The sequence below is a fragment of the Mustela putorius genome, unplaced genomic scaffold, assembly GCF_011764305.1.
Source record: "Mustela putorius furo isolate JIRA1106 unplaced genomic scaffold, ASM1176430v1.1 tig00000145_pilon_pilon_pilon, whole genome shotgun sequence".
Taxonomy (NCBI): domain Eukaryota; kingdom Metazoa; phylum Chordata; class Mammalia; order Carnivora; family Mustelidae; genus Mustela; species Mustela putorius.
Genome location: NW_025421294.1, coordinates 33828249 through 33846718, shown reverse-complemented (window position 1 = coordinate 33846718; position 18470 = coordinate 33828249). Strand labels below are relative to the sequence as shown.

General features: G+C 38.4%; 1 protein-coding gene across 8 annotated transcripts in view; it reads left to right on the top strand.

The window, feature by feature from the left end:
• The window catches only part of NSD1 (nuclear receptor binding SET domain protein 1), a 146768-nt gene that overhangs the window by 54843 nt on the left and 73455 nt on the right, over window positions 1-18470 (top strand). For all 8 annotated transcript variants that reach the window (XM_045075568.1, XM_004737496.3, XM_045075566.1 and 5 more), the window contains one exon: window positions 6436-6571. In XM_045075568.1, the coding sequence (XP_044931503.1) occupies window positions 6436-6571 (136 nt within the window). The remainder of the gene's footprint in view (window positions 1-6435; window positions 6572-18470) is intronic.

The window sequence follows — 18470 nt, the reverse complement described above, 5'->3', positions numbered from 1 at the left end:
TCTTTTTGAAGAACCGACTTTTGGTTTTTTCCCCCCGCCCCTTTTTTTAAACTATTGATTCTGTATTACTTTTCCCTCTAGGGGTGCCTGGGGACTCAGTCAGTTGGGCATCTGCATTTGGCTCAGGTCCTGATCCCAGGGTGCTGGGATCAAGCCCTGCATTGGGCTCCCTCCTTGGCAAAGGGGTCTGTTTCTCCCTCTGTCCCTGCTCCTGTGCTCTCTCTTGTTGTCTCTCAAATAAATAAATCTTTTTAAAAAAGGTTTATGATTTTTCCCTTTAAATCCTTATTATTTCTGCTTGTTTTAGATGTAGTCTTCTGTTCCTTTTCTGGCTTATTAAAGTGAAAGTTTAGGGCACATGAGAGATTTTTAAGAAATCTACATGTTCACAGCTGTAAGTATCTCTCTAAGAATTGCTTTTGCTGCATCTTTTAAGTTGTGGTATATTTTGTGTTCATTTTCTTTTCTTTCTTTTTTAAAAAAGACTTTTATTTATTTATTTATTTGACAGAGACCACAAGTAGGTAGAGAGGCAGGCAGAGAGAGGAGGAAGCAGGCTCCTTGCTGAGCAGAGAGCCCAAGGTCAGCTAGATCCCAGGACCCTGAGATCATGACCTGAGCTGAAGGCAGAGGCTTTAACCACTGAACCACCCAGGCACCCCTTGTGTTCATTTTCATTCAAAGTCTTTTTTGACCATGTATGTTCTTTGACTTAACTGGTTATTTAGTAGTGTGTTGTTTAATTTTTTAGTTTTCCTTGACTTTTTTTTTTTTTAATTTATTTGACAGACAGAGATCACAGGTAGACAGAGAGGCAGGCAGAGAGAGAGGAAGGAAAGCAGGCTCCCTGCTGAGCAGAGAGCCCGATGCGGGGCTCGATCCCAGAACCCTGGGATCATGACCTGAGCCGAAAGCAGAGGCTTTAACCCACTGAGCCACCCAGGCGCCCCGACTTTTAGATTTTCTTAATTTCATCCCATTGTGGTTAGAAAATATATTCTGTATTTCAGTTCTTCTAATTTTATTTTTGTGACTTAACACATGGTCTATCTTTGGAAATGTTCATGTGCACTTAGAAAGACTGGTTTTTTGAGTGCTTTTCAGATGCCTGTTAGGTCTAGTTGGTTTACAGTGCCATTCAAGGCTTTTGTGTCTTTATGGATTGTCTAGTTCTCGCCATTGCTGCAAGTGGGTTTGACCTCTCTGTTACTGTTTCTCTTTCTTACCTGTATTTCTGTAGTTATTGCTTCATGAATTTGAGAGTCTGGTTTGATGCATGGTGTTTCTAAGTGTTACATTTTCCCCCTTAGATTGACGTTTTTATCATTATGAACTTACAGTCTTTTATCTCTAGTAACCATTTTTCCTTTAAGTATATTTTGTGTGTTAATGGAAAGAAGAAGCCACCCCACTGTTACTGTTGGCATGTTATTTCTTTTCCAACCTTTTGCTTTCGACTCCCTTTTTAAAAAAATATTTCCTTATTTTTTATTTATTTGAGAGAGAGGCAGAGGGAGAGTGCTAGCACATACATTAACAGGGGGAGAGGTGGAGGGAGAGGAAGAGAGAGTCTCAAACAAACTCCCCACTGGGCAGGGAGCCTGCCTGACTCTGGGCTTGATCTCAGGACCCTGAGATCATGACTGGAGTTGAAATCAGGAGTTAGTTGCTCAGCTGGGCTGAGCCACGCAGGCACCGCCCAACTCCTCTTTCTGCTCCTTACTTGAATTTGGTACAAAGTGTCGTCTTGTAGACCTCATACAGTTGAATCATATTTTTTATCCATTTTGCCAATTTATGTCTTTAAATTGTAGTTTTAAATACATATACATTTCATCCAACTAGTGATAAGGTAGGATTAATGTCTTCCATTTTACTATTTTTTAGGTTTTTGTTCTTCTGATCCTGTTACTACCTTTTATGTTAAATAGGTACTTCCTAGTGTAATATTTTAATTTCCTTGTCATCTGTTTATTACAGTATGGTTTATATTAATATCAAATTAATTTTTTAAAAAGATTTTTATTTACTTATTTGACAGAGAGATCACAAGTAGGCAGAGAGGCAGGCAGAGAGAGGAGGGGAAGCAGGCTCCCTGCTGAGCAGAGAGCCTTCTGTGGAGCTTGATCCCAGGATCTTGAGATCATGACCTGAGCAGAAGGCAGAGGCTTAACCCAATGAGCCACCCAGGTGCCCCTCAAGTTAATTATAATAGTAGTAGTAAAACTTTTCTTCTTAATTGATTTGTCCTTCTCATCTCCATTGTCATCTTACTGTGATACAAATACATTTTTATATATAATGCATGCCCATCCACACAGACTTATAATTCTTGTTTTACACAGCTTTTAAGTCAGATGTGAGAAAAGTGTTGTAAACCAAAATACATTTTACTCTCTTTTGTATTTACCTCTTTTGTTACCTCTACCATGTTCTTTATTTGTGTACATTTGAGCTATGTCCATTGTCCTTTAGCTAAAGCTGAAGAACTTAGTATTATTTCTTTTTTTTTTCTTTTTTTAAAGATTTTATTTATTTATTTGACAGACAGAGATCACAAGCAGGCAGAGAGGCAGGCAGAGAGAGAGGAGGAAGCAGGCTCCCCTCTGAGCAGAGAGCCTGATGCGGCCCCGATCCCAGGACCCTGAGATCATGACCTGAGCCGAAGGCTGCGGCTTAACCCACTGAGCCACCCATGTGCCCGGTATTATTTCTTATAGGGAATATTTCTTATAGGTCATGATGGTTAATCAGTTAAGACAACCTGGAGAAGGGTACCTGCCTCGCTCAGTCATTAGAGCATGGAACTTGATCTTGGGGTTGTAAGTTTGAGCCCCATATTAGGTGTAGAGATTACATAAAAATAAAATCTTAAAAAAAGGGGGGGGGTGGAGATAATAAATGTGTCAAGTTTGTGAAAATCTTTATCCACAATACCATCAGTTTAATGAAACTTTTTTACTCATGTTTCTCATTGACTTTGTTTTATCTATCTCATATGTTATATAACATATGCATATATTATATATTAACATAAGTTACATTCTGTCTCATTTCCTAGTAACTGTATTATAACAAAATTATATATATATTCACACATACATATATATATCATTTTTTAAAAAATATTTTACTTATTTGTCAGAGAGCATGCGAGGGCACAAGGGGGTGGCAGGCAGAAGGAGAAGCAGGCTACTCACTGAGCAGGGAGCCTGATGTGGGACTTGATCCCAGGATCCTGGGATCATGACCTGAGCTGAAGGCAGATGCTTAACCAACTGAGCCACCTGGGTGTCTAAATATGTGTACACACACACACACACACACACACAAACACACACATGTATATATATTAAAGATTTCTATTTTTTTATTTGAGAGATAGCATGGGAACAGGGGAGGGGCAGGGGAGACAGACAGAATCTAAAGCAGAGTTCTTTTGGAGCGCAGGGTCCGAATTGGGGCTTGACTGGGGGCTTGATCCCATAGCCCTGAGGTGATGACCTGAGCCAAAATCAAGAGTGGCATGCTTAACTGACTGAGCCGTCCAGGCGTGTCCGACTATTTTTTAAAATCATTTCATTTTCAGCATAGTTTCTAAATGGTTGGTATATTGTCTGTGTGGGTGTGTATTACATTTTCAGTATTCCATAATTTCATCTGCAGTTTGCATATTTCATTGAGTTGTCAGCATAATTCGTTTAACAGGTCTCTTTTTGGATGTTAAGTTTTTGTTGTCATAAATAACTGCTTGAAGTATTTTTCTGTAATTCTACTTATTTGGATTATTTTCTTTGGGATGCAATATTAGGAATAGAATTATTTTCATTTTGATGGTTCATGGCAGAACAAATGTTTCTTTTTATTTATTTTATTTTTTTAAATTTTTTTTAAAGATTTTATTTATTTATTTGACAGAGAGAGATCACAAGTAGGCATAGAGGCAGGCAGAGAGAGAGAGAGAGGAGGAAGCAGGCTCCCTGCTGAGCAGAGTGCCCGATGTGGGACTCGATCCCAGGACGCTGAGATCATGACCTGAGCTGAAGGCAGCGGCTTAACCCACTGAGCCACCCAGGTGCCCCAAATGTTTCTTTTTTTAAGAATTTTTTTTTTTTAAGATTTTATTTATTTGTTTGACAGACAGAGATCACAAGTAGGCAGAGAGGCAGGCAGAGAGAGAGGGGAAGGGAAGCAGGCTCCCTGCCAAGTGGAGAGCCCGATGCGGGGCTTGATGCCAGGACCATGGGACCATGACCTGGGCCAAAGGCAGAGGCTTTAACCCACTGAGCCACCCAGGCGCCCCAGAACAAATGTTTCTTTCCTGATTCTATGGCTTAGGAAACTGAGGCTGCATTAAGTGACTTACTTAAGATGACATAATTTGTGATGGAATCAGAAAACAGAACTCATTGATGCTTTGTCTAGTTGAGTGATTCAGCTTTTGACTTTACTTCTCATTTTTTTAAGAATTAGACTACTTACTCATGTTCCTTCCTTGCTATCTACTGAAAGTATGTTTTTTGAAAAAATTTAATTGAAATATAGTTGACCCTGAAAGCGTGTGTTTTATGGCTATACATTCTGATGATATAGTTTAATCCTTTTGTTGGAGTAATATGAGGAAAGACTGAACCAGTATCATGTCATAGATTGATTATGGCTTAATTTGTCATAAAGTATGTAACAGTCATGAGGTTTTATTGTTACTGGATGATTAGGCAGTGGTGAGAGTTTGTCCAGATTTGACTCCTGGCTCTGCCAACTTTTTAAATACTATATGACCTTAAATTTACAGTAAAATAAGTAATAATATAGTATCTACCTTAAGATAATATAGTATCTACCTTAAGAGGACTAAAAACGGAACAGTGTCTAGCACATAGCAAACATCAAGTAACTGTTAATATGTTTCAAGTAATTTAAGACTTGAATAAATAAGCCAATACCAATGATTGCCAAATAAATTAAATGGTTATAAATTGTATCAGAAATTTATGGGAACCTACTCAAATTGTGGTTTTGAGTACAGGCAAATAAAAAAGTAGTTTTAGGTGCCTGGGTGGCCCAGTTGGTTAAGTGTCTGCCATGATCCCAGGGTCCTGGGATTGAGTCCTGAGTCTGTCTTCTTGCTTAGCAGGGAGTCTGGTTCTCCCCCTGTCTGCAGCTCTTGCTCGTGCTCTCTCTCCCTCTGACAAATAATAAAATTTAAAAAATTTTGTTTTCCCATTCTTTGTATCTTGGTTTTCTTACTATTATTATTATTTTAGATTTTATTTATTTATTTGACAGAGAGAGATATTACAGGTAGGCAGAGAGGCAGGCAGAGAGAGAGAGAGAAGAGGAAGCAGGCTCCCTGCTGAGCGGAGAGCCCAATGCAGGGCTGCATCCCAGGACCTGAGCTGATCCTGACCTGAGCTGAAGGCAGATGCCCAATGACAGAGCCACCCAGGTGCCTCTGTATCTTGGTTTTAAAGTTTCAATGCGCCAACTAACTAGTTTTGAAGTCTTGTTTCTTGATGTTTTACAAATTGGTAACAGGCAAAAGTAGTCTTGTCTTTTCTTTTTTCTTTTTTCAAGGTTTTTTAAAGATAAGCAGTTCTTATGGTGTGTTAAAGGCATGACCATGGGTTTAGAGTGGAGATGGAGGATGTTGGATTGCAGATCAATTAGGGATATTGATTTTGAAGAAAAGATGCAGCCAAAGTCTCTGTGTTACAGAAGTCAAACAGCTTGATTCATATTGAACTTACTATGCATGAATGGTGTTCCTTGGAATTGTCCAGTATACTCACTCTTCTATAGGTCCTGGAAGAAGTCCAGGTCACATGCATTGACATTGGTAGGGTCTAGCCTGTGGCTTTCAGGATTATTTCATTAGAGCTATTACTGTTACTTAATTAATAGGAATATCTATGTTTATTTGAGAACGCTGAAGAATATCAGCTGCAGAAGGGACCGCAGTCTCCCTGCACCCTCTACCCAATTTTATTGAGATACAATCAACACATTATATTGGGAACATAAACTTTTGACTTTGTTCATAAATTCATAAATTCTTTTTATAATTTCCTCCTGCACCATGTTGTGTTGTAATCTAAGGACTAGGGCAAAGATATGTTTTCCTAGGGATGATTCTATTTCCTTTTTCAGTTATTAGCTTTTTTATTAATGAAAATAACTAATTTTCTCCATGAATGCAAGTAGATTACTTATATTAAAGAACTATAAATTGAGAGCTACTACTTTACATAGGGCTGTGTTAGGAACATTAAGACAAAATGATTTAATTGTACTTGCTTTGTAATTGTTAGTCTGGAGTGTTTTCATCTAGATTTTTCTAGAATTCTGCTTTCCCAGAAGGCTAATGGGAAAATGATACACTGTTTCAAAAGGTTTTGATTCTTATTGATGGCCCTATGTTTTGTCTGTCTAAAGTGTCAACCCAAGAAAAAGTCTACGCCACTGAAGTATGAAGTTGGAGATCTCATCTGGGCAAAATTCAAGAGACGTCCATGGTGGCCCTGCAGGATTTGTTCTGATCCGTTGATTAACACACATTCAAAAATGAAAGGTAATACTAGTATTGATTATACATGATAAAATACAGTATGAAGTAAAAAATTTGTAGTTGCCTTTAGTGTAACCTAATTTTTGTTGCCTTTAGTGGTAATGCATTTTCACCTTTGAGCATTTGGTGAATGAATTGTTATTAATATATCTTTTTGAATTTTTTTAAAAGTTTTTATGATTTAAAAATTCTCACTCTGTTTAGATGCTAGGAAATGTTAGGTTTATTAACATTGTTATTGTTATTAACATTAAAGTTTACATTGTTTACAATCCCTTTCCAGTATATTTAGGTTTTTCTACCTCAGCCTTCAGGTTTATATCATTGCTGTTAAGTTTTAAAGCTGAAACAATTGTAAAGAATCATTTGAAGTTTGAATTGTAAAATCTTGATTTAGAACATTCCCTTTAATAACTGTAGTTTGTGTCTTACTTGGTACTCTTTGACTCTCAGGTATCCTTAAAATGCTGTAAGCTAGAGACTAAAACTTCATCTTGAGCCACCTTTTTTCTCTTAAGATGTTTTTGTGATTTAATATGTATATTCTAGTTTTTGAATAGGTCATATAATATTTAAGAAATCAGCTCACCTCGTCTTTTTGTCTGATCTGTCCCATTCTTTACCCTTCTTTTCAAACAGTAACCAGTTGTAGTTTGTTTCTAAAGTATTTTTATGTAAATCCAAGTATATAGTCTCATCTATTTTAACACAGAAGTAGCATATTTTTTCATATGTTCTACATTTGCTTTTTTCAATTCTTAGAGGTTTTCCATGTAGTGCATTGAAGACTTCCTTTTTGTTTCTCTCTCTCCCCCCTCTCTTTTTTACAGATGCATAGTTTTCCACTTTTTGATTATTTTATACTTTATATATCCATTTTCCTGTTGATGGCTGTTTAGGTTGTTTTTGATGTTGTGTAGTCACTATATACATATTTATATACATACGTACATAAGATAAAGTGTTTCTGTGCACACAACAGTGGTGTAAAGAGTAACTTTCACATATACATGTGTCAAAGGTGGGGTTGCTAAATTTGATTTTTTATTTCAAATATTGAATATTGAGGTACCTAAAGACCTTTATAACTCACTTAAAAAAATAATACGGGACGCCTGGGTGGCTCAGTGGGTTAAAGCCTCTGCCTTCGGCTCAGGTCATGGTCCCAGGGTCCTGGGATCGAGCCCCACATGGGGCTCTCTGCTCAGCAGGGACCCTGCTTCCTCCTCTCTCTCTCTCTCTCTCTCTCTGCCTACCTGTGATCTCTATCGGTCAAATAAATAATAATAATAATAATACCTTTATCTTTGTGGCATGTTGGGACATTAAAGTACTACAAGTAGAAAATTCTTTTAGTTCTCCCCCTCTACCCTTCCTATTAAGTTTCTTACTCATGTACTGTTCATGAACACTAATTGGGTCCATGCCATTTATTCAGCAATTTCTCACTATATTTTATGGGTAGTATGCTAGGTAGTAGGATCCAATAAAGGGCAAAACATCACTTCTGCTTGCCCTGGTTTATTGAGTCCAGAGACAAGATTCCAGCAAATAATCAGACAGAAAGATAACTATTTCTTTAAAAAGTGTGTCCAAAGATAATATTGGTGTTTAATCAGTGGTATAGCAGGGTAATGTAATTTGGACTTCTGGTGGAAGGTATTCAGGGGCAGATATGTTAGTAAAAGTATCTTTGGTCTGAGAGTTGAGAGGATGGGTAGGAATTAACTACGGAAAGAAGGAGAAGAAGATGTTCCAGGCACAGAAAGTAGTATATGTTCTGGCTCTGAGAGGTCTCCTACCCATAGAGTGACGGAAGGGGGCACAATATGAGGCTAGGGAAGTAGATAGTAGTCAGATTGTGTAGCATTTTTCAGACTTCATTTAAAATTTTGTATTTTATTCTTAGAACAGTGTGATTCCCTTAAGGCAGAGGATGATGTGATTTGATCTTGTAAAGTTTTCTCTGACTATGGTTTGGAAAATGAATTGGAAGGGGCCGTGATTAAGTAAGAGGAAATTGTTAAAAGGGTCATTGCAGGGGCACCTGGGTGGCTCAGTGGATTAAAGCCTCTGCTTTCAGCTCAGGTCATGATCCCAGGGTCCTGGGATCGAGCCCCGCATCGGGCTCTCTGCTCAGCGGGGAGCCTGCTTCCTCCTCTCTCTCTGCCTGCCTCTCTGCCTACTTGTGATCTCTGTCTGTCAAATAAATAAATAAAATATTAGCAACAACAAAAAAAAGGGTCATTGCAGTGATTATGGTGAGGTGAGTGTGGTGGATAGAGACTAAAGAACAACTTAAAAGATAAAATCTGTATGATTTGGTAGTGGATGGGTAATGAGGAATGAAGGAGAATGAAGTCCTGAGGTTTCTATGTCAGGACGCCTCCCAAGCTTTTAACTTCACCAATAGGTAAATAATGTTGCCATTTAAGTGAGAGCACTAGAACATGAGTAACTGCAAGGTGACTTATGCTTGTTGAAATTAACTGAAGCCATGGGCAAGGCATGGATGAGATGGCTTGTGATGAAATATATAATGAGAAAAAGGGTGGTTTTGAGGAAGGAAGCATTTGAGGTCTGTTGAGGATACTGAGTTTGGAAAAGAGTTGGGAAAAAATCAGAGATGGAAGAAGAAAACCAGGATTATTTGGCATGTGTGGTATTGGTGACTGGCGTGTTTTGAGAAGGGAGATATGATTGATTTGGTTGAACTTTGCCTGGTGATCAAATAAAATGTCCTTTTGGTATAAGGAGGTAGAGATCAGTGGTATTTTTGTTGGTATGATTGTATCTGAAGTTGAATTAGACTGGAAATAGAGACAAAGCAGAGAAGTGGGGATGCTATAGGTAGAGAGATAGATGGGGTCTAGAAGGATTTCTGAAAGTGAGGATAATCATGTTAGTAATGCTGTTGAGAAAAGTTCTGGAAATAGAGGGCTAAGACAGGAGTAGTAAGGGATATAGGATTTCTGGGAAAAGAAGATGTTAGATGGGATTGGTATCACAGTGTGAAATTGGCCTGGATTGGAAGGAGGGGCAGCACACCCTTGACATTAGGGGTGGGTAAGGGTGCAGTGACTGCAGATTTGGTGTAGTGTATACCTGAGGATTCCTGTCTGGCCTGTTTCTCATGAGTTGGGAATGTGAACACCGAAAAGCAAGTGCCGTTATTGGCTGGAAAATAGCACATTTTGTTTTCAGGCTATAAAAAGGTTAAGACTTTTAAATTCAAGTGAGCTTCCCAGAAAGGGTCAATTTATGTAGCTTCCTACTAAAGAAATGACAAAACGTGGTAAAATGGATCTATTTAACCTTACAGCTAGTTATTTCATAATACTTTTTCCATTTTCTTTCACCTTTTTTCACTTTTGTTTTCATTTCCCCATAGCTTATGGCAAGGTATAGTTAGCCAAGTTCTGGAAAGGCTAATTAATACCTCTTAGTAGTTAACTGTCCATTTTTCTTCGAATGTGCTCCTTTTTCTCCTTACCTCCTTCAAAGCACATAACCTGGTGGAATTACTGGTCTTGCCATCGACACTTTCCAGTAGTAGAAATTTTGGATAGACTGCTGTTAAAAGTAATCCCGTTCCCCACTACACTGGAACTATGACCAGTATTAATGTTGACTCTTTCTGGGGAATTTATAATTTTCTCCTCCAACTTTTCATTTTGAAAATTTCAAACCTATAGACAGATTGAAGTGTAGCACAATGAACACCCATATATATTATACATAGGCTCAGCAATTACTACTATTTATTAGATGATATCAGTGAAAAATTAAAAATTATACTGCAGTGTTCATATTATTGTGATCATCCATGTTTGTTTTCTTTTTTTCTTTTTTTTTTTTTTTAAAGATTTTATTTATTTATCAGAGAGAGAGGGAGAGAGCGAGCACAGGCAGACAGAATGGCAGACAGAGGCAGAGGGAGAAGCAGGCTCCCTGCCGAGCAAGGAGCCCGATGCAGGACTCGATCCCAGGACGCTGGGATCATGACCTGAGCCGAAGGAAGCTGCTCAACCAACTGAGCCACCCAGGCGTTCCCCCATGTTTGTTTTCTTAGCAAAGCCTAATATTTCTTTATTTATTTCTTTTTTTTAAAGATTTTATTCATTTGACAGACAGATCACAAGTAGGCAGAGAGGCAGGCAGAGAGAGACAGAGGGAAGCAGGCTCCCTGCTGAGCAGAGAGCCCAATGCAGGGCTCAAATCCCAGGACCCTGGGACCATGACCCGAGCCAAAGGCAGAGGCTTTAACCCACTGAGCCACCCAGTGGGTAAATAAGTCATTATTTACTTTTATTATACAAGGTGCATATCATTTAAAAAGTCAAGTGGTTAATTTGATAGGCTTTGCTTGGAAAATGGTCTTCTATGGCTACCCCTCTTTCTAACCACCTTTAACTCTGTCAGCTGGGTCTTTAGATATTTACCTCTGAATCTTATTATTACTATTTTTTAAAGATTAATTTATTTATTTGACAGACAGAGATCACAAGTAGAGAGGCAGGCAGAGGGAGAGGGGGAAGCAGGTCCCCCGATGATTAGAGAGCCTGATATGGGGCTTGATCCCAGGACCCTGGGAACATGACCCAATCTGAAGGCAGAGGCTTTAACCTACTGAGCCATCCAGGTGCCCCTACCTCTGTATCTTAAAATTCCATCCTTCTGAAGTACTTTTTACTTCTCACTGTAGACCTTGTGGATTAGTCATTTCAGTCCTTGTGTTGGGCCTTACCTCATGCCTACCTCTGACATCCTGCTGTCTTACGTGTTTTATTATAATTTTTCTTAGGAATTCAGTGTGTAATGTTATCATGTTAACAGTGGACACAGCTTAGCCATGTGATGTCCAGTATTTTCTGTGTCCTTCGAACCTTTTGATTTTTCTGCAGTTGTCTCTGTGTGCGGGTGTATGTTGGTGAAGGAGAGGTTTCTTAGTATTGTATATATTTGTTATTAATTCATAGTAAAACTCTCCTAGTTTTAACTTTTTCCACATGATCTGTTGCACTGTTAATTTGTCATTTTCTGTTTTTTTTTTTTTTTTAAAGCAGGGAGAGGGTGGGTGTAGTGGCATAGGGGGAGAGAGAATCTTAAGTACGCTCCAGGCCCAGTGTGGAGCCTGACACAGGGGTCAGATCTCACAACACTGAGATCATGACCTGAGCTGACGTCAAGAATCCTGTGTTTAACTGATTGAGCCAATCAGGTGCCCAGGTAATTTGTCATTTTCATCATCTTGAGGAAATCTCACCTAGAGCCTTACTTACACTGTTGTCCCTTGAACAACACAGGTTTGAATTATGCAGTGTAGGTCTTTATAAAATTTTTTTTTAAAACATTTTATTTATTTATAAAAGATTTTATTTATTTGATAGAAATCACAAGTAGGCAGAGAGGCAGGCAGAGAGAGAGAGGGGGGAGGAAGCAGGCTCCCTGCGGAGCAGAGAGCCTGACATGGGGCTCGATCCCAGGATCCTGGGATCATGACCTGAGCCGAAGGCAGAGCTTTAACCCACTGAGCCACCCAGGCGCCTCTAAAGATTTTATTTATTTATTTGACAGAGATCACAAGGAGGCAGAGACGCAGGCATAGACAGAGAGGCCTGATGTGGAGTTCGATTTCAGGACCCTGGGATCACGACCTGAGCTGAAGGCAGAGGCTTTAACCTACTGAGCCACTCAAGTGCCTCAGTCTTTATATAATCTTTTATACACAGATTCTTTTTCAGTAAATATGCTACATTTTGTAATGTATTGTCTCTCCTTACAAGTTTCTTAATAACAATAATAATGTGTTTTCCTTATGATTGTTTTAATAACATTTTCTTTCCCTACCTTACTTTATTGTAAAAATATAGTATATCATACACAAAACATTATCTGTTTATGTTATCAGTAAGGCTTCTAGTCAGCAATAAGGTGTTAGTAGTTTTTGGGAACTCAAAAGTTGTATGACGAGGGGCGCCTGGGTGGCTCAGTGGATTAAGCCGCTGCCTTCGGCTCAGGTCATGATCTCAGGGTCCTGGGATCGAGCCCCGCATCGGGCTCTCTGCTCAGCAGGGGGCCTGCTTCCTCCTCTCTTTCTCTCTCTGCCTGCCTCTCTGTCTACTTGTGATCTCTCTCTGTCAAATAAATAAATAAAATCTTTAAAAAAAAAAAAAGTTGTATGACGATTTCAACTGCACAGAGAGTTGGGACCCCTAACCAGCCCTCTGCCCCCTGCTGCTACTGGATTATTCAAGGGTCAAGTGTATATTCCTTCAATCTATACTAGTTACTTTCTCCCATCCAAGTACTAACCAGGCCCGACCCTGCTTAGCTTCCGAGAACTAGTTACTTTCTCTATGTGAATTGCTGTTATCTTGGGGATTCTCTTCAGCTTTATCTTGTTGAATTCCACGTCTTCCTTGATTTGGGTCTACTCACTCATTTTGAGTATACAGCAAGTCCTTCAGTAGTTTCCTGAGAAAGGGTATATGGAGGCAAAATTTTTGAGACCTTGCGTTATCTGAATATGTTTTTATTCTTTTCATACACTTGTTTGATAGTTTGGCTCGTATAAAACACTAGCCCGGGAAATCATTATTGCTCATAACTTTTAAGGCATTGCTCCATCTTCTACGTCCAGAGTTGCTATTAAATCAAATTATTTTGAATCTGGTATTTTTACTGTGTTTTTGTCCATCTCTGATGGCTTGCAGACTTTTCTCTTTGGTCCTGTAGTTCACGAGGTGATACCTTGCTATAAGTTATCCATTGTGGTAGGTACTTGGTGGACCCTTTTGATCTCCAAATTTAGTTTTTCTTTCAAGAGCAATTTTCTTGAATCATTTCTTTCTTTCTTTCTTTTTTTTTTTTTTAAAGATTTTATTTATTTATTTGTGAGAGAGAGAGTGAGAGCGAGCACAGGCAGACAGAGTGGAATGCAGAGTCAGAGGGAGAAGCAGGCTCCCCGTGGAGCAAGGAGCCCGATATGGGACTCGATCCCAGGACGCTGGGATCATGACCTGAGCCGAAGGCAGCTGCTTAACCAACTGAGCCACCCAGGCGTCCCTTGAATCATTTCTTTCATTATTTTCTTCCCTTTCTTTATTCTTTCTTCTGTAACTCTTATTCAGATGTTGACTTTCCTGCATTGGACTTAATAATTTTTTCATTTTTTTGAGGACAGTTTTGTTTTGCTCTACTTTATATAGTAAGTTTCTTCGGCTTTGTCTTCAAACCCTTTTTTGAGTTTTACATGTCTGCTCTTATGTTCTTAATATTTAAGGATTCCTTTTTTGTTCCCTGCATCTTATTTCCTGAGTGAAATTCTTTTTATTTCTAAAGCCGTAATGATAGTTGCTGTGAAATTTTCTTCTCTGTACATAGTATGTTTCCAAGTTCTTTTTTTTTTCCTTACTCTTTGTACCTTTCTTTGTTCTCTGTTTTTTTATGTTTGAGGTTTTCCTCACATCTCTGTTTTCGATCAGAGAGCAGATGGAGGGGTTCCTGGGTGGCTCAGTCAGTTAAGCGTCTGCCTTCGGCTCAGGTCATGATCCCAGGGTCCTGGGATGGAGTCCTGCATCGGACTCCCTGCTCAATGGGGAGCCTGCTTCTCTCTCTCTCTCTCTCTCTCTCTCTGCTGCTCTGCCTATTTGTGCTCTCTGTCAGATAAATAAAATCATTAAAAAAAGAATAAAGAGTATGTGGATACTTCTGAATGGATGGAGTTTGTCAACCTATAATTTTCTTGTAGGATGATTCCCTTTCCCCTCCCAATCCCTTGTCAGTAGTATCTTCTCCATTTCTTTCTTGGCTTGGTGAGATTCCTCAGAGAAGAGTCTAGTCTTCTACCCAGAAAATAAGACTCTAGCTTCTCATATTCTGGGTATTCAGTTGGGGAGCTCCATTAAGTGGTTTTACCATTCAGTTGATTCACTCATTTTTTTGGTATTGCTGTACTCCTGTTGCTTAGTATAGAGACTTTCTGTTTTACTCCCAACTAGAGGTGGAAAAAGCTCTAGTCTTTTACTGGGAGAAGGGGAGAGGCATTGACAATGTGGTTTGGAATGGAGGAGGCTGCTTAACCCCTTTCAACCAGTTCTCTGTGTCTTACCCTCTCAAACTCCAGAGGTGTACCAGGTGTTGCCAGTTAATGGGCCTTTTGATGGTATGTGGTATAGATACAGGTGGTTCTTGGTTTTACTCACTGAAGACTTAAAATTTGTCATTCTTAAATCTATTAAGATAGTCACCGTTATACTAATCCATTTGCTTCCCTGCTTGCAGAACTGTACATACCTGCACAGCTGTATAATTTATACTTACTTGTCCTTTCTTGTTTTCCCTGTCATTAATGGGCTTATTACTTGAAAATCTTCTTATTGTAGCTTTAGTGGAGATTAGGAGGGAAAAGAATTTAGAAATGTTTATCCAGTTGTTCATCTTGACCTGGAAATACTCTTAACTTCATCTTGAACAGACTGAGTCAATCTTGCTATCTGACCTTTTGTACTTCTTCTAGGATACCCTTTGCAAAGCAGTTGGGGAAATCAGATTGCTTCTTAACTTTTCTCAGAGCTTGTCTATTATTCAGTTTTCTTTTTAACTCTTTTTAACTCATTACCATCTGACTTTCAACTTTTCCAGATTTTTTTTTTCCAGTGCTGCACCCTTTGTGTTTATTTTTTTTAAAACTGCTTTTACTGTTTTTTTTTTTTTTTTTTTAATGGGGTTTCAGAGGGGAACAAAACTAAACTTGAGTATTAGTCTCATTCTTTAAAGTTTTCTACTTTAACATTATTTAATAATAGTTTTTTAAAAGATTCTTAACTTGGTTTACTAGAGCAGAGAATTACTGTGGCTCTTTGAAGAGAACTAATATTTGAATAAACCTATTGTTTAAAAAGCTCTACCAGTGACGCTGCCTGTGGCAGCTGTCACCTTCCATTCATAACCATGTTTGCAGGATCCACGGACTTTCTCCATTTCTGGGTGTGCTACTCAGCTTCTGAAAGCACTGAAGTCACCCATTCTCTCCTTTTATTCTACTAACCTTGCTGTACGCAGGGCCATTAGTTACCTGGTAATCAGTATGTATTAGTTTTTAATTTTATGGGCATTTGGTGCAGGGAAACCCTCCCTTTCCTCCTAATATTTCTCTCTCATCCTTAACTTCTGTGTTCTCTTCTTAAAATAACCACTATTTTTAAAAAAGTTCTTTTTATTTTCCTTTGCTGGATCCTCTTCTACTTTGCCATTCATGTGGATAGTTCTTTATTTTTAGTTTTATTTATTTTTATTTTTACTTCCCTCTTTCTCTCTCTCAAGTTTATTTATTTATTTATTTATTTATTTTTAGTAATCTATACCCACCATGGTGCTCAAAGTCACAATCCCTGATCAGAAGTTACATGCTCTTTCGACTGAGCCAGCCAGGAGCCTCTATTTTCTATTCTTTTTGAATAGCAGTCTTATTAACTCTGAATTTAACTGATATCCGTAAACTTAATTTATATACACAATACTAGTGTTTCCTCAGGGTTCACATCTGCAAGCCCAGCTGTGTACTTGAAGCTTTCACTTGGATGTCCTTTATGCACTTGAGTTTAGCTTATTTAAAACTGACCTAATTATTTTCCTCCTCAGACCAGTACTTTCTTCTTTATTTCCCGCCTTGGTGAATAGATCTCTGCCACCTAGTCATATACCCCTAATTCTTAGGAGTCACCCTTTCTTCCTTCTTTGTGCCCTTATACCATTAGATCCTTTATTTTCTATAGAACTTTTTTGAGATATAATTTACAGAACTTAAAATTCACCCCTTTAAAGTATACAATTCAGTGAGTGGTTTTTGGTATATTCAGAGTTGAGTAATTACCACCAGTAGTCAATTTTAGGACATTTTCATCATGCCCCTAAAAAGCCTTATACCATTTATCTGCCCGCTCCCCAGTCTTCTTTCCCTTTACACCTCTTTGCCCTAAGTAACAAGTAATACATTTTCTATCTCTATAGATATGCACATTCTGGACATTTCATATAAATGGAATCATATACTAATGTGGTCCTTTGTGACTGCTTCTTTCACTTAGCATAATGCTTTTGAAGTTTATATATGTATGAGTATTTCATTCTGTTTCATGGTAAATGTATTCCATTGTATGGATAGACCACATTTATTTATGTATTCATCAGTCGGTGAACATTTGGACTATTTCTACCTTATGGCTGTTGAGAATAGTGCTGCTGTGGTATTTGTTTATAAGTTTTAGTGTGGACATAATGTTTTCAAATCTTTTGCATATATACCCAGGGGTGGAATTGCTCAAGGCTCACATGTTAACTCTCTCTAGCTTTTTGAGGTACTGCCGGACTGCTTAGAAAAGCTGCTACACCAGCTCACATTTCCACTAGCGTAAGTGAGGGTTCTGATTTCTCTGCGTCCTCACCAATACTTGTTAATTTGACCTCTTTTCTATTGTGCTAAAATATATGCAACAGGTTTTCCATTTTATTTTTTATTTACCTTAAAAATTATTTATTTATTTATTTATTTATTTGAGAGAGTGGGTGGTGGTGAGAGGAGGAGCAGAGGGAGAGGGACAAGCAGACTCAATGCTGAGCATAGAGCCCAACCTGGGGCTAGATTCCGCAATTCTGAGATCATGACCTGAGCCGATATCAAGAGCTGGATGCTTGACCAACTGAGCTACCCAGGCACCCCACAAATTTACCATTTTAACCATTAAAAAATATTATTGGGTTGGGGGGCAGAGGTAGAGGTAGAGAGCCGCAGGCAAACTCTGCACTGAGTTTGGAGCCTGACATGGGGCTCAATCTCAGAATCCTGAGATCATGACTTCAGCCAAAACAAGAGTTGCCACCCAGGTGTCCTCATTTTAACCATTTTTAAGAGTACAGTTTAGTGGTATTAAGTACATTCGCATTGTTGTGCAATTATTACCACTATACATATCCAGAACCTTTTCATATTTTTACACTTTTCAGTGTATAAATCCATACCCATTTGATAAAAATTAGCCCCTGGTCAGTACTGTTCCACTTATTTCTCTATGAATTTGACTATTCTATGTACATCATATAAGTAGAATTATACAATATTTGTTTATTATTTCTGGCTTATTTCACTTAGCATAATGTCTTTAAAGTTCATCCATGTTTCAGTATTTCATACATTTTCAGTCTCAGTAATACTCTGTTGTATGTATATACCACATTTTGTTCATCCTTCAGTGGACATTTGGGTTATTTCCATGTTTTAGCTGTTTTGAATAATAATGGTATGAACACCGGTGTTCAAATATCTATTCTGATCTTTTTTTTTTTCTTCTCGTTTTAAGTTTTATTTTTATTTAAGTAATCTTTATACCCACTATGAGCCTTGAACTCACGACCCCAGCCAAGATCAAGAGTGCATGCTCTTCTACCTGAATCAGTCAGGAGCCCTTCTGATTTTTTATTACATGTTAGGTCCTTTTGTTTGGTCTCTAAAAAACACATTTCAGATTTTGTTTTTTTTGATTCCCAGTGTTACTGCTTTAAGTTCTAGTCATCTTGCATGTGCACTATTTTGGTGATCTCTTGTCTACTGAGTCTTCTCTCTGTTTCCTCTTGAATGTGTTATTCCAAGGTCAAGAAGATTTATCTTTCTAAAACCCAAAACTGAGCCTGTGGCTCCATAGTTTAAATGAGACTTCTTAACGACAAGAGCTCATACAGTGGTCATTGTCTTAACCTGGCATCAAGCTCTTTCAGGTCTAGCCACTGCTTATTACCTGCTACGTTTTTATAATTCAGTGTTCTGAACTACTTTTAGTTCCCAGCTATTTGTTTATTCATTCATGCCTGTGAAGGTTCTGGGTCTTTATACTGGAATTCTCTC